At 42.4% G+C, this 24,640-nt stretch overlaps 1 protein-coding gene across 1 annotated transcript; it reads left to right on the top strand.

The window, feature by feature from the left end:
* Positions 1-867: 867 nt before the first annotated feature.
* On the top strand, positions 868-15,076 carry THAP1 (THAP domain containing 1). The gene is made up of 3 exons (XM_085042055.1): positions 868-1,179; positions 1,665-1,860; positions 13,077-15,076. The coding sequence occupies exons 1-3, from the start codon at positions 1,109-1,111 to the stop codon at positions 13,542-13,544; spliced, it is 735 nt and encodes a 244-aa protein (XP_084898181.1). The 5' UTR covers positions 868-1,108; the 3' UTR covers positions 13,545-15,076.
* Positions 15,077-24,640: the final 9,564 nt, after the last annotated feature.

The raw sequence follows: 24,640 nt of genomic DNA, 5'->3' as shown, positions 1-24,640 counted from the left end.
CCTGTCCCCGTGACAGCCGCGCTGTGCGCACCCGTCCTGCCGCCCGCAGCCCTGGCTGGCGCGACCATCGCCGGCCGGGACCTCGGGCATGGCGCGGGCAGAGCAGTCCCTGACGGCTCCCCGTCTGTGCAGGAGCGCCCGCAGCGCTGCGCTCGGTGCCGGGGTTGCGCCCGGCGGGGCGGGAGGGCGGACCGAGGCGGGGCGGGCGGCACTGCCCAGAAATGGGTGCGGGGGGTGGTGTGCGGGCTAGTGTGGGTGCGAGGCGCTGCCCAGCTGTGGGTGCGGAGGAGCGCAGCGCTGCCCGGGTGCCGGTGCGGGAGCGGGCGGGCGGCGCTGCCCAGCTGTGGGTACGGGGGGATGTGTGAGCGCCGCTGCCCGGCTGTGGGTACGGGGGGATGTGTGAGCGCCGCTGCCCGGCTGTGGGTACGGGGGGATGTGTGAACGCCGCGGCCCGGCTGTGAGTACGGGGATGCGGGCAGCGCTGCCCGGCTGTGGGTACGGGGGATGTGTGAGCGCCGCTGCCCGGCTGCGGGTACGGGGGGATGCGGGCAGCGCTGCCCGGCTGTGGGTACGGGGGGATGTGTGAGCGCCGCTGCCCGGCTGTGGGTACGGGGGGATGTGTGAGCGCCGCTGCCCGGCTGTGGGTACGGGGGGATGTGTGAGCGCCGCTGCCCGGCTGTGGGTACGGGGGGATGTGTGAGCGCCGCTGCCCAGCTGCCCGCACGGGGGGCGCGGCTCTGCCCAGACACGGTGCGGAGGGTGTGGGCGGTGCAGGGCCGCGGAAGGGGGCGGGGCGAGGGGAAAGGAGGCGGCCGGATTGGAGGGCCGGCCGGATAAAGCTCCGCCTCCACCCCGCGCGCCGACGCGCCTAATGGGCGGAGCGCGGTGCGCGCCGCTACCGCGAGAGTTTCCGTTGAAGCTGGCGCCGCCATCTTGAAGTCGGGAGAGGCCGCGCGTCCCGTTCCTGTGCCTCTGCGGAGGGTCACGGGCGCGGGGGGGGGCCGCGGGAGGCGGGGGAAGCATGGGCGCCCGGCGGTGAGTTCGCGGCGTCCCGCCGGCTCGTCCGTCCCCACGGAGGCCGCGCCGCGGCGGCCGCGGGTTGGGCGGGATGGTGCAGTCGTGTTCCGCCTACCGCTGCCGGAACCGATACGACAAAGAGAAGCCCATCTCCTTCCACAAGTGAGCGCGCGCGGGCGCCGGGGCGGGGCCGCGGCGGGGGCGGGACCAACGCGGGGCCGCGCGAGGGGTCCGGGGAGCGGCGGGGGCGCGCATGCAGGGACGGACGGACGGACGGACGGACGGACAGATAGATAGATAGATTAGATAGATAGATAGATAGATAGATAGATAGATAGATAGATAGATAGATAGATAGATAGATAGATAGATAGATAGATAGATATAGATAGATAGATAGATAGATAGATAGATAGATAGATAGATGGACGGAGCTGTCTGTCCGCGGGCGCTGAGGGTGAGGAGCCTCGCCCCCCCTCCCGGCGTGTCCCTGGGAAAGCCGAGTGACGGGACCCTCTGAGCCGCGTTTTGCAGAGCCGGAGCGGGCTGAGACCTTCCCCTCTGGGGGGCAGGAGGGGTTTGGCTCCGGTCGTGACCCCCGCGTTGTAAAGCTTTCCAGAAAAGCTGAAAGTGCCTCTTACTCGCAGGTTTCCTCTCACAAGACCCGATCTTTGCAAGAAGTGGGAAGCGGCTGTTAAGAGGAAAAACTTCAAGCCGACCAAGTACAGCAGCATTTGCTCAGAACACTTTACCCCCGATTGCTTTAAGAGGGAATGCAATAACAAGCTACTGAAAGAGAATGCTGTGCCCACAATATTTTGTTACACTGAACCCGGTGAAAAGGTAAACCCAAAGCACCCATGGCTGCAGGTGCCAGAACGCGTCGTGCATGTCACTGGTTGCAGCATGGCAGGGTGGCGAGCAGAGGGAGAGGATGCAGGCTGGGAAAGACAGAGGCCGGCAAGATGCTGAGTCTGTGCACCTGGGGTCACCAGGAGGGCTATGGTGACTGAAACACCTCCAATAGTTGTTATTGTTTTCTGTGACAAGAGTAGAGGCATGGGCTGTCCGAAGCTTTGGAGGGCAGGGTGTTGTAGAGGCAGACATCAGCTCTGACCTGCTCATATGTCCTATTCGTTCAGCATCCATGTGCTGAATTAAATGGAATGGCTGCAAAGTAAGAAGGTATTGCCCTGTAGTTAAGCTGTTTAGCAGTATTCCCTGCAGATTTTGAGTCTGAGAGAACCTTCATTAATGCTTGCAAATGGCACTGTTCTCTTCCCACAGCTGATGGTTACTGCTAGCACTGAAGAGGTGGTGGACGTTAACTGTGAAACTTAATTGTCCTCTTAAGAGGGTTCTGTTCTCTGGCTTTGCAAAGTTAAATTGAGGGGCAGAACCTTACCTGTGGCTCGTATCTGTCTGTCCTGAAACCACCTCTGTCTTGCCTTAACCTTGTGTTCAAAAGCCAGACTGGTCCCTGATGTGAGGTGGTAGAGTCTTCTGTGTGAAGTATTACTCCCTTCACTGTGCCACTAGAGCAATTTACTGTGAGGTGCAAGTGTGGGAGATGAAATAACATTTTGCTTTAGCCCAAAAGGATTATGGAGCAAAAGAGTGAAAGTTGTTGGTTCTGTTTCCTGTTTGTGATTATCTGTGGTTTGGATGTGTTTAGTTTAATCTGTTGGATGTTGTTGAGAACCAGGAGAGGGTCAGGGTTGAAGACATGCCTGAGAAAAAGGATGAAGGGTGAGAGGGGAGGGGAAGGAGTAGAGCGTGTAAGTTCCTGAGTATCCATCTGCCACGGGCAGTGAAAGGATATGAAAAGTTGCCATTTTGTTGATGGGGATGTGTGGTCACCTCTGGGGGGAGAGACAAATGCCAGTCAGCTGACTCCTTAAAAATAAACAGTGTTTGCTTCGAAGACTTTGTCCCCACTTAACTGTATCAAAAAGTGAGTTATTTCTAACGATTTGGGAGATCATCTGGGAGACTAGACCTCTGACCCTGCAGAGCAGGGCAATGGGAATAGGGGAAGGCATGCCCTGCTGGTTTCAGCAGCTCCCATCCTGTTTTTGTGCCCTGTGAGGGCTGCGGGTGAGACCCAGACAGGGGACGCTCAAAGCAAAAAAGGGGGAAAGGAGGAGAGGGAGAATGTAGAGTTCATGTGTGTCAGCCAGTAATACCTGTGCACAGGACCCAGGTAAGAAAAGTGACTGTTAAGTATTGCCTGGGTGGCTGGGAAGACTGACCAGAAGGCTGACTGTGTGTGTGTGCTTGAGAGGCAGAATTGCCTGCAAAGTGAGTGTGGAGTGCTTCTAACTGCGGTTCTGTTATTCCATGAGGGATATGGCCAGTGAAGGGACGAAGTGAGTCGGTTCCAGGAGAAAGGAGTCCTGCAGGGAACACTGTGAGATGGGAAATAGTTGCAGCAGAAGGATTAAGAGGAGTGGAGAGGAGCTTAAAGCATACCTACACTCCAAGCATACCTCCTGACACTCCTTTGGGGAGGATGCTCAGAGACTGGGGACAAGAGAAGCTGTCTTGTACTCAGGGGAAGGATCAGAATAAGATGATCCAATATTGTATATTCGAGTGGACTAAAGAACCCATTAGACCAGACCCACTATATTGGCCAAGATATGGGTCTTCAGAAGATTGGATGTATCAGGATTTAAACCAATATGTGAATGCAAAAGAGTCTCGTAATCAGGAAAAGAAGGATTTTACTGCTGGAAGGGATACTCACCCCCACTGGGGGACAGGAGGGGTTTGGCTCCAGCCATGACCCCCCTCATTTTAAAGCTTTCCAGAAAAGTTGAAAGTGCCTCTTACTCGCAGGTTTCCTCTCAAGACCCGATCTTTGCAAGAAGCGGGAAGCGGCTGTTAAGAGGAAAAACTTCAAGCCTGGAAGGGATATTTGTCCATGTTTGTAACTAAGGACTTAGAGAACATTAAGGGGAGAGAAAAAGAGGAAAAATAGGAGCCCTTAGAGCACTTACCCCCTCCCTAAGTGCCTGACAGGGGACCAAATGGTCCAAATTTAGAGCAAGAAAAAGTTGAGTGGCAAAGGAATGATAAGGGTGGGGCTGGTCCACATGAAACGGCATATTCACTGGTGGGGCTGGTCCCCATGAAATTGTGGATCTACAGGGCATAGCTGCTCCTCATGAAAAGGCAGGCCCACCTGGTGGTGCTGGTTCAGATGAAATGGTAAAATCTCATGATAAGACAGACCAAGTGTCACAGAGAATGAGACTTACAGAGTTAGTGCAGTTAAAGACATTTAAGATTTTCCATTTCCCCCCGTTTGAATGCCAACTTGATCGTTAATGCAAACACTTCCATGTATCCCTTGCATAAGGTGCCTATGCAGGGAGCTCCAAGAGGAGTAGCATTTGTGAATGTACCTCTTACTAACACCAAGTAAGAGAATTTAAAAGGGAGATGAGTAACATACTAGAGGACCCCTTAGGGCTGGCAGCACCACTGGATCAATTTTTAGGCCCAAACGTCTACACTTGGGAAGAAATGCAGTCTATTTTGGGAACTTTATTTACTTCAGAGGAAAGACAAGTGATGAATTATGAAGTATGAATTGCAGGGATAAGGATTTGGGAAAGAGAAAATCCACCTGCTGTTCAATGGGGAATACCGAATGAACATAAATTTCCAATATTGAGACCTAACTGGGATCAGAATACAACTGAGAGAAGGAAAAATATGTCAAACTATAGAATATTGGCGATTAGGGAAATATAAGTGGCACCACAGGAGCAGAATTTTAGGAAGGTTTTTGAGAATAAACAGCAATGGGATGAGCTGGTTACAGAGGCTCAGAAAGAATATGCAGCAGTACTCAGGAATAGATCTTGAAAGTGATGCAGGTTGAGAACTATTGAAAGTAAGTTTTCTTACGAAAGCATGGCTAGACATAAAGAAGAAATTGGAGAAAATGGAGGACTGGTGTGATAAGGATTTGAATGAATTATTGAGGTAAGCTCAGAAGGTTTATGTTAGGAGACATGATGAGAAACAGAAGAATCAAACTAAGTTAATGGTGGCCACTCTAGACCAAGTAATAAAGCGGCAACCTGGAAGTGGGGTTGGGAGAGGAAGAGGAGTAGCACAGAGAAGCCTTCAGCCTAATATTAGAAGACCCCAGGGAAGAGGATGGGGGATGACCACTTGGCAGACAGATCCCAAAAAGTGTTTCTATTGTGGAAAGGTGCGACATTTCAAAAGAGTGCCCAGAATTACAGTAGGAGGTTAAAACCTTCCACATGATAGAATCAGGAACTTATGCACAAGATTAGGAGTGTCAGTGGCTCTAATTTTTGAGGTCCATGAAGAGACCTTGGTAACTTTAAAATTAGGGCCCCAAGAAGAAGAGTATGTACTTACGGTGGATTTGGGACCTGAGAGTTCAAGTATAACTTAAGTCTCCCACAGATGTGTGAAAGGGACTGACCGATCCAGAATAATTGGAGTGAAAGGGGAGGCATGGAACAAGTAAAAGTTTTGGGAAATGGCACGGAAACAACATCTAATTTTGTAATAATACCAGAGGCCGGCACCAACTTGCTGGGGAGAGATTTACAAGTGTAATTAGGGATTGGGGTAATTCTAGAAGAGGTTAAAATGGTGGTATAGCTATTTGAACTGACCTTAGGGGATGAGAAAGAGATAAATCCAGTGGTGTGAGTAGCTGAAGATAATAGAGGAGGGCTGAATATCTCTCCTCTGGAAATAACATTAAAGAAAGGGAGCCAACCCATCCCTGTGAAACAGTACCCTATATCTTTGGAAGGAAGAAGGAAATTACAAGTTATAATTGACCAACTTTTGAAAGATGAGTTATTAGAACCTTGCATATCCCCTTATAATACCCCCATTTTACCTGTCAGAAAACTGCACGGGGCATACAGCCTCATTCAAGATTTGAGAGAACTGAATAAACTTGTTCAAGGACGCCACCTGGTAGTCCCTAATCTATATACTTTACTAAGCAAGATTCCCCCATACCATGTGTGGCTCAGTGTGATGGATTTAAAAGGTGCATTCTGGACCTGTCCACTAGGAGAAAACAGCAGAGATATATTTGCCTTTGAATGGGAAGACCCCAGTACTGGGAGCAAACAACAATTACGATGAGTCTCTTTACCACAGGGATTTACAGAGTCTCCAAATCTGTTTGGACAAATTTTAGAACAGGTGCTTGAAGAGTTTAATCTAAATCCAGGAGCAAAGTTGTTACAATATGTGGATGATTTGTTGATATCAGGGAAAGAGAAAGTACAAGATGTCACGGTTAAGTTATTGACCTTTTGGGGAGAAAAAGGACTAAGGATCTCTAAGGCAAAATTACAGTTTGTAGAGAAAGAAGTAAAATATCTTGGGCATCTAATAAAGGAAGGACAAAGAAAGATAACCCCAGAGTGTATTTTTGGCATTGTTAATATGGCAAATTTGGCACCTTCCTAAAACCAAATGAGAAATAAGAAAATACTTAGGTTTGCTCAGATATTGTTGCTTATGGATTGAGAATTTTACCCAGCATGTAAAGTTTTTGTATGAAAAACTACAAGAGGAATGAGAAAAGGTTTAGTTGACTAGGGATCAGTGATAGCAATTTGAGAATCTGAAAAAGAAATTAATTCAAGCACCTGTTTTAGCACTCCCCTCCTTTTTATCTGTATGCCAATGTAGAAGAGGGGACAGCTTATGGAATATTAACCCAAATATAAGGAGGGCAGAGGAGAGCTGTAGCATACCTTTAAAAAATGCTAGATCCAGTGTCCCGAGGGTGGTCAATCTGTGTTCAAGCAATAGCCACTACTGCCTTACTAGTGGAATGTTGTGGAGCAGAAAGGCCTCACAAAGCACTGTGGGGCTCATAGTTAGTTAGATCTAATGCCTGTTCCTATTGTAGTGTATGGTGGTCAGTTTAGCACATTTCTCGTGGCTCACAAGTATGGAAACTCATAACAAACTAATAGTTTAAAAACCCTGGATTTTTGCAATAAAGTGTGTTTGCCATATTGTTGTGGAGATCATGCGTTGAATGCCACAGTGGAAGAGAGCAAAAAGCTAACTTTTGGAGGTACCTTAATTGTGGCTACTCCCCATATGTCCAGTGAGGATGGTTCTAAATCAAAAGTCTGGAAGGTGGTGGACAGATTCAAGGATTTTGAAATACAAAACTATCTTAAAGGAAAAGGAGGATTTAACATTAATTACAGACGAAAACTTAAATCCCTCTCAATCTTTATATGGAAAGGCAGAATTAGAAGTCCCTGAACATGACTGCTTGAAAATCATTGAGTATGAGACAGAAGTTAGAGATGACCTACAAGAAGCTCCCTTAGTGGAAAGGCGAAGAATAGTTTTTATTGATGGATCATTTCAATTTATAAATGGGAAGTGTCATAATGGATATGCTATTGTGGATGGTGAGCAAAGCAGTCTGTTAGAAAAAGGAAGGTTACCCATTAACTGGTCAGCTCAGACATTTGAATTATATGCACTAAAGTGAGCCCTGGAACTGCTTAGAGGAGGAAAAGGAACTATATACACTGACTCTAAAGATGTTTTTGGGGTAGTATCAACTTTTGGAAAAATATGGAAAGAATGTGGACTAATATCTTCCAGAGGGAAAGAATTAGTGCATGAGCAATTGGTTTTGGAAGTTCTGAAAACCCTGGCATAACCCAAAGAAATCTCAGTAGATCATATAATGGGACAACAGAAGGGAGGAACTCTAGAAAAAAAGAGCAATCATTTAGCCGACAGGCTAGCTCAAGAGACTGCAGAGGAGGAGGAAATAAAGATGCTAGCATTAGTGCCTGGTGGAAAGGCAGAGGATGTAAAACTCCTGGTGTTTACAAAAGAACAGAAGTTACAAAAATTGGGAGGTGAAAGAAATCAGGAAGGCAAGTAGTTTTTACCAGATGGAAGGCAAATAGTGAATAAAGCAATTGCTAGAGAGGTTTTCATCAAATTACATCAGGAAACACACTGGGGGACTCAAATTTTATAGGATCAATTTATAAGAACTTATGGTTTTGTGGCAGTCTACACAATAGCTAAACAAGTGACAGAACGATGTTTGATCTGTCATACGGTGAATAGAAAAGTAGTGAGAAAACATCTTAATGGGGGAAGAGCCCTAGCCCTTAGACCCTTTCAAAATATACAAGTAGATTACACCAAGTTCCCCAAAAGACAATGATGGAAATACGTTCCCATGATAATGGATCACCTTACCCACTGGGTAGAAGCCTTTCCTACCTCAACTGCAACTACCTCAAATGTGGCCAAGACTCTATTAGAACAAATTGTTTCCAAATACGGAATAACTGAAAGAATAGACTCAGCTAAAGGAACACATTTTACCTCAAAAATTTTACACACTGTATGTGTTGCATTAGATATAAATTGGGAATTTCATACCCTGTGGCACCCCCAAAGCTTAGGATGTGTGGAGAGAATGAATGATATTCTTAAGAACCATATTACTAAACTAGTGACTGAAACCAGATTATTGTAGATTAAATGTTTACTTCTAGCATTATTGTGAATTAGGATTGCTCTGAGAAAGGATATAGGAGTTTCTCCCTATGAAATGTAATTTGGGTTACCTCATCTGGGAAGGGGGGAAACGTTGCTGATTTCTGAAACCAGTGGCTTATATCTCAAAAACTATTTGCAGGAGATCACACTTTCTCTTACAGATCTTAGAAGGAAAGGGTTGTTGCCCCAAACATCACCTCTGGAGTTTCACATACACTAGGTAAAACCAGGAGACTGAGTTTTAATAAAATCTTGGAAAGGGAACACCTTAACATTGGCATGGGAAGGCACCTTCCAGGTACTTTTAACAATCAGAAACAGCAATTAGAACTGCAGAAAAGGGGTGGTATCATGCCTCTCAAGTTAAAGGACCAGTGGAACCTCCTCCCCAAAAATGAACAGGATGTGGTACAGGGAAGTGACCCTTTAAAGCTAACCTTCAAAAGATAACAGTAAACAGTCAAGGGCAAGACTGGATTGACCTCTATATATGTCACCAGAGAGATCTTTTCCCCACTGTGGGTTGCAACCCCTTAGGTGTTGAGTAGTGGAAAGATAAGTCATACCAGACCCTGACAAAAAGAGGAATAGAAAATGAAAAATCTGATTTTTATAATTGGAATTGAAATCTTAATGATAAGAAGCTCTGTCTTAATTGACCCTTGTACCGTTCGATGTTATAAGACAATGAAAATTGCTGGACAGCGTGTTATGTGATGCTTTTATGCATCACCTCCGTATCCCTACAGTGTGCTGCTCTGGTAAGCCTGCAGAATGCCAACAAGGAATGCAGATGGCTAGTGTGCCAGTCAATTCTAATATGACAACCAGCAGCCAGGGAATGGGAATTCAAAGGATTATGATTCTGAAGAAAAGAGAGAAAAGGGTGAAACAAGAGGAGGAGATACACTCTCTCCTGACTGCCTACTCCCCTTTCCCCTCCCCTCGCATGCCCGTATGGTAAATTGTAAGTTCCTTAGTGCCCATCCTGTGGGAAAGGGGACAGGGACTGCCCCCGGCCGCCAAAGGGTGTAACAGATTGCCATTTTGTTGAGGGGTGTGTGTTTTCGGCTCTGGGGAGAGAGACACCCACCCCAGTCATCTGACTCATTGCAAATAAACAAGTGTTTACAAACACTTTGAAGTGTTTACTTAAAAGACTTTATCCCCACTTAATTATATGAAAAGTGAGCTATTTCTAAAACAAGTCACTTATGAGTTCTTCCTTCTTGATGTTATAATTTCAAGACAAGAATGGAAAAGATTTTTAACTTCTTTGAAGGATGTGAAATATTTGATCACTTGCCACTCTGCCATAGAGGAAGTGGCAAAGGAGACAGTGGTAGATAGAGTAGGTCTAGGGAGCAAAAAAATTTTATGGGAAGAAGTGCACAGGGGAAAACTCAGATTTTCTTTTCAATTTTTCTCTTATATGCAGAAGTAAAAAGACAACGCATTTGAAAAATAGAAAGTGGCCAGTAACAGATACGAGACTATAAACAGAATGAATATAAGGAGACAGACAATTTACAGGGAAATATAGCTGTGCTTTTTGTTTGATTACACTTCCTTGCTTACCTATGCAAAGCACATTTTCTTCATTGTGTGTAAAATACTTGCAAATTTTTTTACAGTCTGAAAGCTGAATGGGTTTACAGGGTAGTCTGCAGAAGTACAGTTGGTGCAGCAGGATTAATAGTGAGCCATGTTCCCAATTTCGCTGTCACACCTGTATCTACAAAAACACAGAAGAGTTGAGTGCCTTTTAGTTCTGAAGGATTTAGCTCTATTTTTATTTGTCTCATGGCATTTTTGGATAAACTACTATGTATCTTCAAGTAACAATGTAATATCAAAGAGTAGTAGTGGTTGTTTTGGAGTTGAATCCACACTGGTTTTGAAATACAGGTTTTTATCTTCTACAGTATGTAATTTGGTATACTTTCTTCTTCTTTACTTATGTCTTAAGACAAGTATTTATTGGCGGGAAGAAGTAATTGGAAGTTACTGTTGATGTCACAGTGATACCAAAGATCTGTTCTCTATGATAGGTTGTGACAATAGTAGTGTGTGTATATAGAGGCATCAGATGCTCTGAAGCTTTAAATAGAAGTTTCTGAATTCAGCAGTCCAGCAGTGATCTGATTTTTGCTTTTGTTTTTAACAAGAATGAATTTCTTTTTGCTGGCTCTATCTTTGCATTATAGGGATTTTTTGGTAGAAGAATTTGACAGTGACAGCTGATAGGGTCAAATTCTTTAGAATATTCATATGTGAATTAGGTAGGCTAAGAGCAGCAGTTTTTTATAACTCAGAAATAAGACTGGTAGTTGCCTGGTTTTGTACTTTCATGCGATCAGTTATTTTTGAGTGCATAATAAACTTTCCTTTAATATCAATCACTGCTTTCCTTCAATACCAATCACCAAACTACATTTTCAGTTACTGTCTGCCAAGTGTTGTAGTTTGTATGAGGGACAGTTAGACACCCAGATATCAAATACGATCTTGTTTGCATGTTAAGTCAAGGCAGTTAATGATATGACCTTCAGATCTGATGAGTTTGATGTTTTGATGGTCCGGACTGTTGGCTGTTCTTAAAATCAACATTTGCTGAGTCCTTATGCTTTGTATGAATAGTATTGGCAACAGGTGGGTAGGTAGAAAATTGTTTCAGTGTCTCTTTTTACTGAGAATGTTTTAAGCTTACTTTTTAACAGGCAATATGCAAGCTATTTGGTTTCAACAGTGCTTTTTTGATCAACATGTGCACAGAAGCATTTCTGAATTGTACTGCATTCCTTTGGAGAAGAAAGAATCTGATTCTCTGCTCAGGCCTATACTCAAGTGGTTTGGGATCTGTGTTGTCCTGAACTGTACAAGTGAACCTATCAAGAGCAATGTGATAAAACCTGCAGCTTTATCTGCAAAAAAACCCAGTTGAGCCAGCTGATATTTTGCTGCTGCCGAAAGGGAGAACTGAGTGTCTCCCTTGTCCATTCCATCTGCCAGCTGTGCAGTCCTGTTTCTTAGCATGACCCGGTAGCATGAGCTCACAGCCCACAAGGCCAGTCCTGGGCTGCATCCAGAGCAGTGTGGGCAGCAGGGAAGGGAGGGGATTCTGCCCCTCTGCTCTGCTCTGGTGAGACCCACCTGGAACTCTGCATCAGCTCTGGGGTCCCAGCACAGGAAGGACATGGACCTGTCCGAGTGAATCCAGAAGAGGCCAGGAATATGACCAGAGGGATGGAGCACCCCTCTTAGGGAGACAGGCTGAAAAAGCTGGGGATGTTCAGCCTGGAGAAGAGAAGGTGGCATGGAGACTCATCGCAACTTTCCAGTATCTAAAGGGGGCCTACAGGAAGACTGGAAAGGGACTTTTTTTGCAAGGGCAGGTAGTGACAGACCAAGAGGGGATGGCCCTAAAGTGAAAGAGGGCAGGTTTAGATTAGATTTTAGGTAAAAATTCTCTACTGTGACAGTGGTGAAGCATTGGAGCAGGCTGCCCAGAGAAGCTGTGGATGCTCCATCCCCAGAAGTATTCAAGGTCAGGTTGGACAGGGCTCTGAGCAATCTGGTCTAATGAAAGGTGTCCCTTCCCATGGCAGAGGGCTGTTGACACTGGGTGATCTTTAGGGTCCCTTCCAACCCAAACCATTTTATAAATCTATCATTCTCACTTCTTCCACATATCAGGGCAGGTGTAGGTCATGCCTTGCATTATTTTGACTTCTTGTAATGGACGGAAGATTTACGCAGTGACAGTGGGAGATTGAGCAGCTTTCTGTCATTTTAGCAACTATGTTTGAGCAAAGAGTAAATACCAAGGATGAGAGGGCTGCATTGCTGTTAAAGAGCTGCTTATTTTTGTTCATTATGTCTCTTGAAACCAAACTCTTTTGCCCAAAACCAATGACAGAGTGCCCTCCTGTTGTTGAGAAGACTGGTCTTGCTGTGTCTGCTTCCCTGCTCTGCCAGCCTATCAGAGCTCACCCAGTAGTTGACCCTTACTCGATCTCAGCAGAAGATTGTCTGCTTCTGCTGTGTTTTTGAATAAATTAGCTGATAGGTTCAATTACGTAGTGGTATGATGGAGCAGAAAAAAGGAGGGACAAAGGTGAATGGCATGGCAGTGATGAGTTACTAGGTAATCTGAACTTCATTTTGTGGAACTGCAGCCTGTGTTATTGCTTCTTAGGTAATTGTGGACATATATTTAAAAAATCTAATCTTCAAAAAAAGTATTGAGACATCAAGGGTTTGAGTTTCAAAGAGCCCTTAAAATGAAGCTGCTTAAAAATAAGTACAGTTGAGAAGCCAGACAAAGCACACCCAGAAATGTTTGCCAGTTTTGAAAAGTTTGGCTTTGAAACTTATTTTATTAATTTAAGTCCTGGTTGTTTGGATTATTCCAGGGCTGTAGTAAGGAAATTGTGTTGTAAACAATGTTAAGCATGAAAATGTACATTTTTTCTTGTTCTTTTTAGTCTGAAGAATTTGCAGAACAGCCGGAAGATCCACTGCCACCTCCCCCACTGCCACCGCCGCCACCGCCTCCACCACCACCACCACCACCAGCAGCTCCAGTACTATCACCATCTCTATCAACTCCTTCTTTTCATTTGTCTCAAATAGATGCCAGATTTGTAGATCCAAGTATTGGATTATTGATGCCCCCTCTCCAGACCCCCAGCAATCTTGCTGTTTTTTGTGATCATAACTATACCGTAGAGGATACAGTTCATCAGCGAAAAAGAATTCAACAGCTGGAAGAGCAAGTTGAAAAACTGCGGAAGAAGCTCAAGACAGCACAACAGCGATGCCGACGTCAGGAAAGACAAATTGAAAAACTGAGAGAAATTGTTCAGTTTCAGAAAGAAAAAGACATATTGGCAGGAAAAGGCTATGTGATTCTGCCTAATGACTATTTTGAAGTTGTAGAAGTACCTGCCTAGAAGTCATGAACATCAGTTTTCACTTTGGTAGTTCAAGAAATTTAGTTTAAAGACTAAATTCTTTCTAATTCTGTATGTAAGACTCTCAAGAATTCTAAACAGTAATTAAGCAGTCATGCAAATAAGATAATATTTTTTCTTTATTGTTATTTCAGTTTGGTACACTTTTAAGATATTGAAGATGCAAGCATCTCAGAATTAGAATATGCAATTAATTTACAAAATCCGAATTGCTTCCAGAAGGAAAGGATGCAAGATTGAAGACACCTAGGAATTTCCTTTTTTCACAATGTCTGTCTTGTGCTTACAGGGGATGGGAACTGAATCTGGCTGAGAGTGAAGTTTGGGTGGTTGTACACCTAGTGCTTTGTCAAGACTTTTAGTGCTGGTAATCCCCAGTAAGTAGTTTTCACTGATTTTAGAAAGAACAGAATTAGGTCAGCTAACAACATCTGCAAGTGCTGCAGAAAGATAGATAAGATGCACATGTCAGTCTGGGAAAACTTCCAACTTCAGTTTGCTATGCATTTGAAGCACTGCAAAAAGTCTAATTCCTGGATCCCTTTGGGTGAGGTATGTAAATGAACCTCTTCTTTTGGAGTAACTGTTCACCACATGTGTGTTTTGAGGGCGATGAGGAGAATTCATTAGCATGGCTAATGAGAGCTGTAGAAGCTGGTTTTGTTCTGAGGGTGCTTAAAAATAGTCCTGAAGTGCAGGGCTAAACTGACCATATATGTTACTGCACTGTTGGCAGGATCAAGAAGACAATGCACTGTTTAACAGGGACTGCTTTGCAAAAGCACCCTGGTAATGCACAGTCCTAAGTATGTTGTAGGGTCGTCTTCCCATAAACACTGTAACTGGTAGACTTTTGTCTTTGGTTTTGAAATTAACTCGCATGTCAACCAGGTATAGCTTCAGGAAATGAAGTAATTTTTTTCTTATCCAGGGAGTCAGACGTCTATGACTTTGCAGTATGCAGTGGTTTTATTTTGTTACGTTTTTCTTTCCCCAAAAGGCATCCACCAAAGGGCAGATAGGGAACTAGACTTTGGAGTTGCTTGGTGCTAGACTGGTTTATAATATCTCAAATGCTGCTGCCTCTTCTTCAGCCTTATTAAGACCTTTCTAGTAATAGATTTAGCATGACAAAGTAGTGCTGCAGTTTGCACTTACTTTCTAACAATTTGTTTAGTCAATGAACTCATTCAAAATTAGAGAAAATGGCTCACCCTAATGTATACAAGACATGAGGAATATTGCTTTTCTCAGTCTACATCAAATTTGTGTGCAGTGTGGATTCTCGCTCTGATGTTAAACAAGCCTTGTTCATGATGGCTTTAAAAGCTTCCGTTAATATCCTGTTAGCATGACATTTTGAAATGTTTCAAACCAGTCTTGATACTTCTGACCTCACTCATGCCATGTGTCTATTTTCCCTACCATTTCAGAGATTTCAAATGAACAAAAATGCCGATGCTTCCTTTTGTGTACATTTATTATACCTAATTAAAATTTTGAAAAGCAAATGATGTGTGAGATTTTTAATTACTCTCTCTTCTGTTTTCCCAGGATTTTGCCAAAACTGTTTTGACATTTTCCTTTTTTTTTTTTCCTACTAGTTTCCTTGTTTAGATGTTGGGTTTTTCTCAGTGTTCCCAAGTCTTGTTGCTGTTACACTTGGTGTTTAAAATTGGTAAAATTCAAAAGTGACAGGATTCAAAAGGAAAAGACATTTAAAAAACTGTTGCTGTGCTGTTGGCATGTGTGACCAGATAGCAGATTGTGTCTGTTTTCTCTGCAAAATACCCTCTCTTCCTACTCTTCAGGAATTTCAAGTGTGACTTCCTGAGGCACAGTGGATTGCTGCAATACCACAGCCCCTGCCACCCCCCAACATTTGTTTATGCACTCTCATTACCACCCTTCTTATGTCCTCCAGTTCTGGTGCTGGTTGCACCCTTCTGTGGGGCACTTCAGCTCACTAAAGCAGGATGTTTGGCTTGTAGTAGAGAGGCAGTGGAGTGCCAACAGTACCATAGCTGCTATGAGTTAAAGACAGAGCCAAAAGCAGGGCACGGTGAAAAATAAATCCTCTCCTCTGGGTGCAGGGAGCTGTTGTTATGTCAGCTGCTTCTGAAAATATAAGGGTAGCTTCCTGTTCTTGATGTTCAACACCATTTCCTTCCACCTGGGCCAAGGTTCCTAGTTTCCCCCTCACCTTATGCTCTGGCTGCTGTGCTTGTTAGGCCCTTCCTTTGGTGTTTTAGCTTCATAACCCTCCAGGAAAGTAGTCCAACAAAACTAAGTCTGCAAGGGAAATTGAAAGTACACTGATAGATGGCTGGCATGTGGAGTTCTTGTGTCTTCAAGCTGTTTGAATTGGTGAAATTGATTTAGCTGCTGACTCAAATCAATGTTTCTTTTATTGAGAGGGTTAATTATTGCTTGTCTGGACAGTTTCAGAAGTAGCATGCTGAAGAGGGGACTGCTGCCCAGTTGTCTTCCTTTCCCATTATCAGAGGATTTTTCTAAGAAGAGATGCTGCCCTTTCTGACAATGGACTTGAATTTCTCCTGCAGCAGCTATTTTTTTTCCTTTTGAAAAAGTCTTGTTAACTCCTGATGTAGTCATATTAGGGCTAAGTGTGGACTTTGCTAGACCCAGGAGGGCTCTCAGTACCACAGAGCTCTGAAGTGGGAAAGAAAGGCTGGCACAAAAACAACTGATTGTCATTTAGCAATTGACTTTTTTTGCGCTGCATCCTGCTCTTCACTCTTCCAAAATCTCTTTTGTTTGGTACCAGTATAGAAAGAGAAGATGAAGCAATAGAAAGAGAAGATGAAGTCTCTCTGCTACTGGCTAGGAAAGGAATTGTAGCTAATAAGCACCATATGTTCCCCAAGCATGTGTTGAAATTTCCTCTTGTTTTGGGATTTGTTACATCCACACAATCATCTGTAAAAGAGGTCTGCAACAGTTACTGTTTGCATTGGCTACAACTGGTACCTGCACTAGCACCAGTTTCATAAACATCTCTGAAAAGAGGTGATTGGGAGTTAAAAAAAGAGGTGGGAATTGTAGAATGGCATGTGGTTGTTCAAGTGTGCATGAAGTAGCTGACATTTGTTCAAATGCACTTCACTGAAGCCTATTTTATTAACTAAATAATTGAAGAAAGTTAGAAAATAGCAAAATTGGCAAAAAAATGTTCCATCCTTAAATTATAGACAGAGAGATTTATTTTGAAATGGGCAGAGGCTTTGACAGATAGGAATCAGAGCCACTTCTAAAATAAGTTTTGGCTAACTTCTCTCTATTGCCCCAATTCCCCTTTCGCTGCAGCAGGGTATCTCACCTATGTGTAGTGTTTGCTTTTTTTCTTCTTTCACCTCTGCAAAGTATTAGATTTCCCTGTCTAACTGGGACTGTTCAAATTCAGAGGTATGTTTTATGGGGGAAGAAATGAATAGCTAAATACTTGAATTACTTCTTGTCATACTAAGGGAGTTCTTTGTCACTGCTTTTTATTCCTGTATTTCCAGTTACCATCTTGTCTGTGTTGTCACTAGTGTGGTGTTAACAAATGTGGCAGCAAATTAATGAAATCAAAATGTCCAAGAAATCTTCTTTTTGCTGACATTTCATTTTCCTTCAGATATACTTAGGATTTAGAGCTGTGGTTCCCTGTGTAAATTTTGAAGGAGTTCTCTTGCAGCTGAAGAAAGTGGAAAGCAAATCCCACTTTGAATGCAGGAAGAAGGAAAGGAAAATAGTTGTTTGGGTGAAACTAAAATCTTGACGATTTTTGAATACTTTCCAAAGGACTTCTCCTCTTACTTGCTTTTCTGGACCCAGGCAGTTATTCCTAGTTGCCCTTTTGCTTTTTCTCTTTCCTGAGATCTGTTTTAGATTTTAATCTGTGGGTTTATCTGTTTCATGACAGCTTACACCTTCATCAGGTGGCTTTGGCAGGGTGTAAAGGGGTGTTTTGACCTACAGTCTAATTTTAACAACCAAATCACAATCTGCTGAAGCATGTTGATGACTGCAAGTTCAGGTATGTAACTCCTGCTGTTTAAAGCACAGCGGTTTATTTACCATGCTCTGCTATGATAATGATTTATTTATAAATGAGAAAAACAGGATACATGACTCAAAAATATGACAATAATTGCTCTTAGAGTTTTCCCTTTGCACTTGTTCAACACTTTCAATGGAAATTTTAGCTTCATGTAGAGATCTTTGATAGAACTGCAGTATTTTATTGCACAAAACTGGGCAAAGGCCTTAAAGTGTTATATAGGCTGGAAGAGTTTAAAAATGGGCCAAAAAAAAAAAGTGCTGCAAAGTTTCTTTTTAATCCAGTATGACTCACATGAAACAGTTGCCAAAGAAAGATGTCTTAAATATTGCAAAATTAATGAAAGTATTTAAATCAGTTTCTGAGAAGGAAAGGTTCAAGTACCTCTCTTGAGAATAGTTACATTACATTGTCTGAATTAAATTATTAAGTCTCTCGACAGTGTTGTCACTATTAGTTCATTTAGCATTGAGTATCAGGCTTTTTGTTGTGCAAAAAGAGCCACTGATCCTCCTGTAGCTGCCTCCTTCTATTATACAGGGCAAATAGATTGTAGAGCCTGGGCTCACACATGCCAGGAACTCGTGAAAAGTCATTGTGCTTTGCTTCTTCATTGGTTCCAGTGGTCTTTTAGTTAGGGAGAAACATGGAGAATACCATCAGACCAGTCATTAGAGTGTTTGTTTGTTTGCTTTGGGGTTTTTGTTTGTTTTGTTTTGTTTGCTTATTTGTTTGTTTGGTTTTTTATTTGTTTTTGGGTTTTTTTGTTTTGTTTTGGGTTTGGTTTTGTTGTGGTGGTGGTGGTGGTGGGTTTTTTTGTTGTGATTTGTTTTGGTTGGTTGGTTGGTTTAGTTTGGTTTGGTTTGTTTTTTTTTAACTCATGGAAGACTTGAGCAAATCAGGCAGGCTTCTCATTTCCTTTCAGGTTTCATTGGATGTGACCATTAAAGATGCAGGTCTGAGGCTGTACTAGTCATCTATAGAACCAATGCTTCAGTGTCTGAGGTTATGAAAGATGTGTGACTTTTTACTTGGAGCTCTTCAATTCAGTGATCTGGGACAGGTAATCCAGGAAAAGGAGGAGGTCTTGCCTCCAGTAATGGTGTCTTCTTTTGTGTTGGGCTAACTTCATAGGCTGCAGCCATACTCCAATACTGTCTGACCAAGTTCTCATAGATGTATCCAGGACTTTGATTTAGCAGAATGTTACAGCAATATACTGGAATTGCAGCACAATCACAATACAGCAATTGCAATATACAGTGGAATCACTATTCAAATGTACTTTGCAAATTCCCATTACTGGTCTCTAAATGCTTGCTGTCATGACACTGTGTCCTCACAGTTACTGGGAAGAATTATGCAGGTTAAACCCAGCTCAAGCCAGATGCTGTCTTCCAAGCTGACCTTATGAATTGTCTAGTTTCTATACTTTATATTAGGCTGAGTCACATACAGACTAACCTCCCACACTGGCCTGGTTAGCTCAGGAAAACATTACTCTTGACTAATTATTTCAGGGAAGGCTGTTTATTCGATCTTATGACTAAGTGATGCAGCTGTATTCCCGAAGCAAAGTTTTCTATCCAGTCGATCTTGTACTGAGATAATTTCATCTTTCTTTGTGATGATTCATTGTTTTTCCTTACATTCTTCCTTCAACTCATCATTCATGCCCACAGGGGTCAATCACCATCTCTTTTCAAGAATCTCACTCATATCTTTTGAATAAAAAGTGAACTTGTTTGTCTTCAGGTGCTTTACAGTCTGGACCTGTGGCTCAGAAAGGAAGAAATTTTCAGGGGTGGTACTTCTATGTTAAGAGGGAGGGATCTTGTTCTTGGCTTAAGAAATCCCAAGATTTCCACCTGTACTTACGGGTTTGTGATAATAACCACAGCTGCTGACTCTGTGAGAAGGAAGGTTTGGCTCTGTACTTTCACAGCTCAGTCCAAATTTCTTGCCTTTCTTTGTGTTTGGTTTTTTTTTTTTCCTTATTTTCTATTGATAGGATCAGACTGTTCATTCATCACTTCACTGATGTTGGTGCTGTCAGGTGCATAGGAATAGTGCCTCTATGTAAAGAAAATCTAAAAGGAGGGTTATTCCCTAGCTGGTTGTGAGCCACCAAGGTGCAGTCTTACAGCTCTTACAGGAGGTTGTGTGAACTCAGGCTACAAAATACGGCCTTGCTGATAAATGTTTCAATTTCTAATTATTTCAAGCTTGAACCTGCAGGCTTGTCTCATAGGTGTCCTGAGCTGATACAGTGTTATATAAAATGATTTTGTGGTGGTGGTTTTAATTTGAGGAATTCAAGGATTTGCTGTCAGAAGTATATTTGTGGTGTTAAGTCAAGGGACTGAAAAAGAATTTATTTAACAATAACGTCAAATTATGTTGTATGTATATACTTTCAGTTCTTACCTTAATTTCTTTCTTTCTGGGTTCAGACAGGAAAACATTTGTAGTAGTCTTTTTTTTTTTATTTTTTTTAATTTTTTTTTTTTTGCATGACAAGGAACTGAAATGACTCTGAGTTTATTTATGTGTTCAATGTGGTGAGGAACTGGGCAGGGTCTTTAGTAGAGATATTACAGCATGGAAATCTCTTTGTTGTCTATAATAGGAAACATCTATTTCCCCAAGTGAATGTGCAGGTAGCAGCTTCAGCTTAAGGAACTCTGCTTGTTTGGAAATTATCTATTTAAAATATAGACATCCACAAAACACAGTTGTAGGATCATTGGAGTTACCTTTCTTTGACACTGTCATCAGCTGACAAACTCTGATTTCCTCATGGTAAATTTTCATGTAACTGGAAGAAAAACCCAAACGTATGTAATAAATTTTACACTCAAATGTTCAAGAAAGCTTATCATAACATTTCTGAACCTAATAGTATCACTATAGTGATAACCATCCTTCAGTCAATATTGATATTTACCTCTTGGCCTGTCTACTAAGGTTGCTAGAATTTACATTTTTTGCTTCATATAATAGCCACCAGGTAATTGACATGTACATGACTTCAGTGATAGGATGTAATTAAATTAAATTTAAAAATATCTGCAAATGGTTCATTCTTGTGTTGTTCCCAATGCTGCCTGAATTCCTACACCAAATAAAGGCCCAATCTCCTTCAACACCTTTTACTCCTTCAGTCACTGAAGAAACCAGAAGTTTACACATACAGGAGATTACATTGTCCTTGCTTGTTTTTCACAGTATGATCACCACAAAGCCTTGCTGCCGGTAATTCCATCATCTCTATGACAAGATATGAGTATAGAAGTAAGACTTGTCTCCCTGCTAGAAATCTTTTATAATATCAAATAGTATATAATTTTCTCCTTGCTCCTCTGCAGCCTCACTCTTCTCTCTTAGCAGAGATTCATCTGTTTTTTTCCACTAATACTCTCAGGATTTAAACATCTGTGTTTCTGAATACATTTTCTGATCTTTTGCATATGATAATGAGACACTGACCTGCTCAGTTGCAGAGTTTGTCAGCAATGAAACAGAGAGGTATTTGGAACATGGGGCAGTAACCTTGTATTATGGAATGATAACTTTTTGCTGTTTCATACTATAAAATGTGCCACAGAGATGAAAATGCCAAATGCTGTTGGAAACAGCATTGGAATTAAGAGCATGTCTCAGCTGAAGACTGCTTTGGGTTAATGGATGAGTTTGGCCTGAGGAAAGGGAAGCTTGCTTAATATTTCAATGAATTTCACTCTCTGTGCTCTCAAGCTGAGTTCTGCTTTTATCCTGCTTGCCTCTTGATTTCTATGCATAAGAGATATAAAAGCAAGCTTAGCAATTCCCAGGGGATAGGAGAGCCTTCTGAGCAATGTCCTCACCACTGATGTAGCTTCTCCCCCTAAAAAATCAACAGTAAAAGAGCTGCTAGTGCTGAAATGTTTAAAAGCCTGACTGAACTGAACTGAACTGGGGCAAAGCCTTGCTAGTCCCATGGAACTAGAGTTTCTTCTCTGAATTTCTAAAAATGGTATTGTGTCATCAGGAAGTCCTCAATGGATTTTTCTCATCAGCTTTGTGCAGAAGAGAGTTGTTGTGGCAGCCTCATTGTCTCAGACAAGACTAAGCAGCATTGTTCTTTTGGAACAAAGTCATGAAGTCATGTATAGCTTCAGCTGCCAAGTGCTTGCTCATGATGTCACAACAGGAGATGAGCTCATGACAGTGTGACAGTCTGCTGTGCTTCTGTCAGACCATGGTAAGGTAAAATCCAGTTGCAATGACAAATGGTTATTTATCTGACTAAAGTGCCTGATAGTGTTCCTATGCAAACAGTCATCCTCATTACCCATAGAAGAATTAAACTTTGAATTAAACTCTGGAGTCTTTTTATTTCTCCTTTTGATTTTGCTGATTATCACATTATTTGCACCTGGTGTTAATGCATCAAGCTCTCTGCGCTTGCTGAGAGCCTCAAAACATTACAAACCACATGAAATGAGGTCTGTTGGCTGACTTGCCTTGAAAGTGAAGGTGGTGATTTGCCCCAGTGAAAAGGTAAAAGGATGATAACATGAGGAAGGATGACAGCAGCCCAGTTTGGCCTGAGGCAGTTAAAGGTGTTCTTGGGCCTTTCTGAAGTTTATTGGAGGTGGCATTTGTTCTGTAAGCTCTATCAGAGCCGTGGCAAGTTGTCTCCTGGCACTCTGCCCCATCATCCATTGGCTTGGCAGGGACTGGCCCTACACTTATCTGCCTTCTGTTGGAGAGCTGGACCTCTTCCCAGCCCATTATTCCTGCACCATGGGAGTAGACTGCAGAGCATTTTGGCTGTGATCCCATATGTGCCTCCTCCCACTAATATACACAAACTGTTGGACTCTGCTCCAAATTCTGGGAGTTATTTCAACCCAGATTCGGTTTACTATTAGGTGAAGTTACCTAAATACCTTTAAGTTAATTTTTCTGAGTAGGTACAGGCAGATCATTAAAACAGTTGGAGAAGCAGAATATTCTGGCATGGTAGAAAGGGCAAAACTAATTTTTGCGTATTTTATAAGTAACATCAATTATGCTTTCTAGTGAGGTGGAAATGTAAACATTTGGTTTTGTATTCAGCTTTTCTGGCTTGTAAGAAGCAAGACAAATGACAGATACCAAAGATGTCATCCAGTAGAGACAGCTATTTAGGTCTCAAAAACTCCCATTTTGCTGTTTCATAACTTTAAATTATTTGATGAACTTAAACAGGTTAAAGATATATCCATGGGTTATACCAAATAATTACAAAATTATTATTACCAAGTAACTATGGGTCATTCTACTACCTAATATGGCTTTCACATCACTTTTGTTATGATTATATGTTGCCTAAAGGTTAATTCTTGCAAATTATATGAAAAGCATACTCTGACTTCATTCAGAAACTATGAAAGCATCTGATACACTATGCTAGGTTTACACTCATGTTTAATATCAACTGTTTACATAGTTCCAGGCAAGTTGATATTACTGAGAACTGTTCTGTTGTGGATATAGGCTGTTATGTATGCATGGCAAAGGCCTTTATTTCTTCTATACTCAGTACTCTTAGGCATGAAGTCTAATTGGGTTTTGTTTGTTAATATTCATGAGTGCAGCTTTGTAAACTCTAATCTGACAAATACCTGGAGGCAGACAACACAGAATTTAAAAAATATAGGTAGGCATTCAAGGGGACTATAATGCTTCATATAATAAGTCATTATGGATAGAAAATTCTGGAAGTTATGTGAAAGCAGGTTTGTAGGTCTACATTTAAGTGTACTATCTTTGTTTATGAACCAGTGAAAACTAAAGCCCAAAATGCCACTGACATTCACAATTATGGTCGTCTGTATACTGTTCCTACCTGTAAACATTTCTATCTAACCTTAAAGAACCTCTGGAAGTAGCAAATATTATTCTTTATAAAGTATTTGACATTACCCCAACAACAGAAAACTCAGCATGGCAAACAGGCGTCTCTGGACAGAAAGCTCACATCCCAGGTCAAAGTAGTCTTCAGAACAGCTTCAGAACTTCAGAGGGCTGAGTTGAGCCCTGCTGTGACATCCTAGAGAAGGATGTTAGCAGCTGTATTACACGAATAATATCTTGCAAACTCTGCCAGCACTGTTTTCCCATGGAGAAGGTGATTTTATGATACTGTAACAGAGGTGAGGTCTTGTCTGTTGACTGGATGCTGCCAGAGCAGTTTCTGCATTTTAGCCAGGGATGATCTGAAGTGAAATGCAGGCACTTCATAGGACCCTGAATTTTGTGAGGCTGAATGTGGCTGAGATAATTAGTGCTGCTGCATTTTCTGTAAAAATAGTAGCTCCCAACAGCACCACAACAACATACAGTAATACAGTGAAGAAAGACACAAAAGAGCATGGGCTTCCAAACATTTCTAATAATTTTTGGTGAAACAAGATCATTGTTTTCATCTTTTGGACAGTGCAGAATTATTATCTCTGTCAAGATATATTTCTAAAACTTAAAAACTCCCCTCCTTTTGAATCACATAGACTATGTGGACCCACAGGACAACTATCTCTATTGACTCAGGAAAAGACCATAAAGAGGAAATTTACCTCAAACGCAGGCAGAACAGAGCTTGTAGAGCTCATCCAATTTCTGACAAAGCATTTGATTTTGCTGTGAGATCTTCAAGGGAGTCCCTCACCCTCCCATGCCAGATAGAGCAGTTTCAAAAAGAAAGTTTGTCAGCTACCACTATTCTGGCTGTGTGCTGGAGCTGTCTCATCCAAAGAAAATTGGATGAAAGGCACAAAGCTGCGTGAAGAGTCATGCAGCTTGTCGAGGCCATAGCATGTGGCAGGAATTGCCCTTTGAGTTTTATGATTGCCTTGGGCATAAAAAGCCTACATTAGATTGGAATGAGAAAGCAGAACCTTTTGTCATAGAGCGCTGCATATGATGGGATAAAGGCATCTAGACAGCAGGTATAATCATTGAAAATGAGAGGCTGAGATGCTGA

The sequence above is a fragment of the Lichenostomus cassidix genome, chromosome Z (assembly GCF_008360975.1).
Source record: "Lichenostomus cassidix isolate B80296 chromosome Z, HeHo_3.0, whole genome shotgun sequence".
Lineage (NCBI taxonomy): Eukaryota > Metazoa > Chordata > Aves > Passeriformes > Meliphagidae > Lichenostomus > Lichenostomus cassidix.
Note: the sequence above shows the minus strand (reverse complement) of the source record. Positions and strands in the feature narration are given on the sequence as shown.

Coding starts and splice junctions, on each gene's coding strand:
- THAP1 (XM_085042055.1), top strand. CDS start 1,109: ATGGTGCAGTCGTGTTCCGCCTACCGCTGCCGGAACCGATACGACAAA. Junction 1,180..1,664: donor AAGCCCATCTCCTTCCACAA/GTGAGCGCGCGC, acceptor TCTTACTCGCAG/GTTTCCTCTCACAAGACCCG. Junction 1,861..13,076: donor ACACTGAACCCGGTGAAAAG/GTAAACCCAAAG, acceptor TGTTCTTTTTAG/TCTGAAGAATTTGCAGAACA.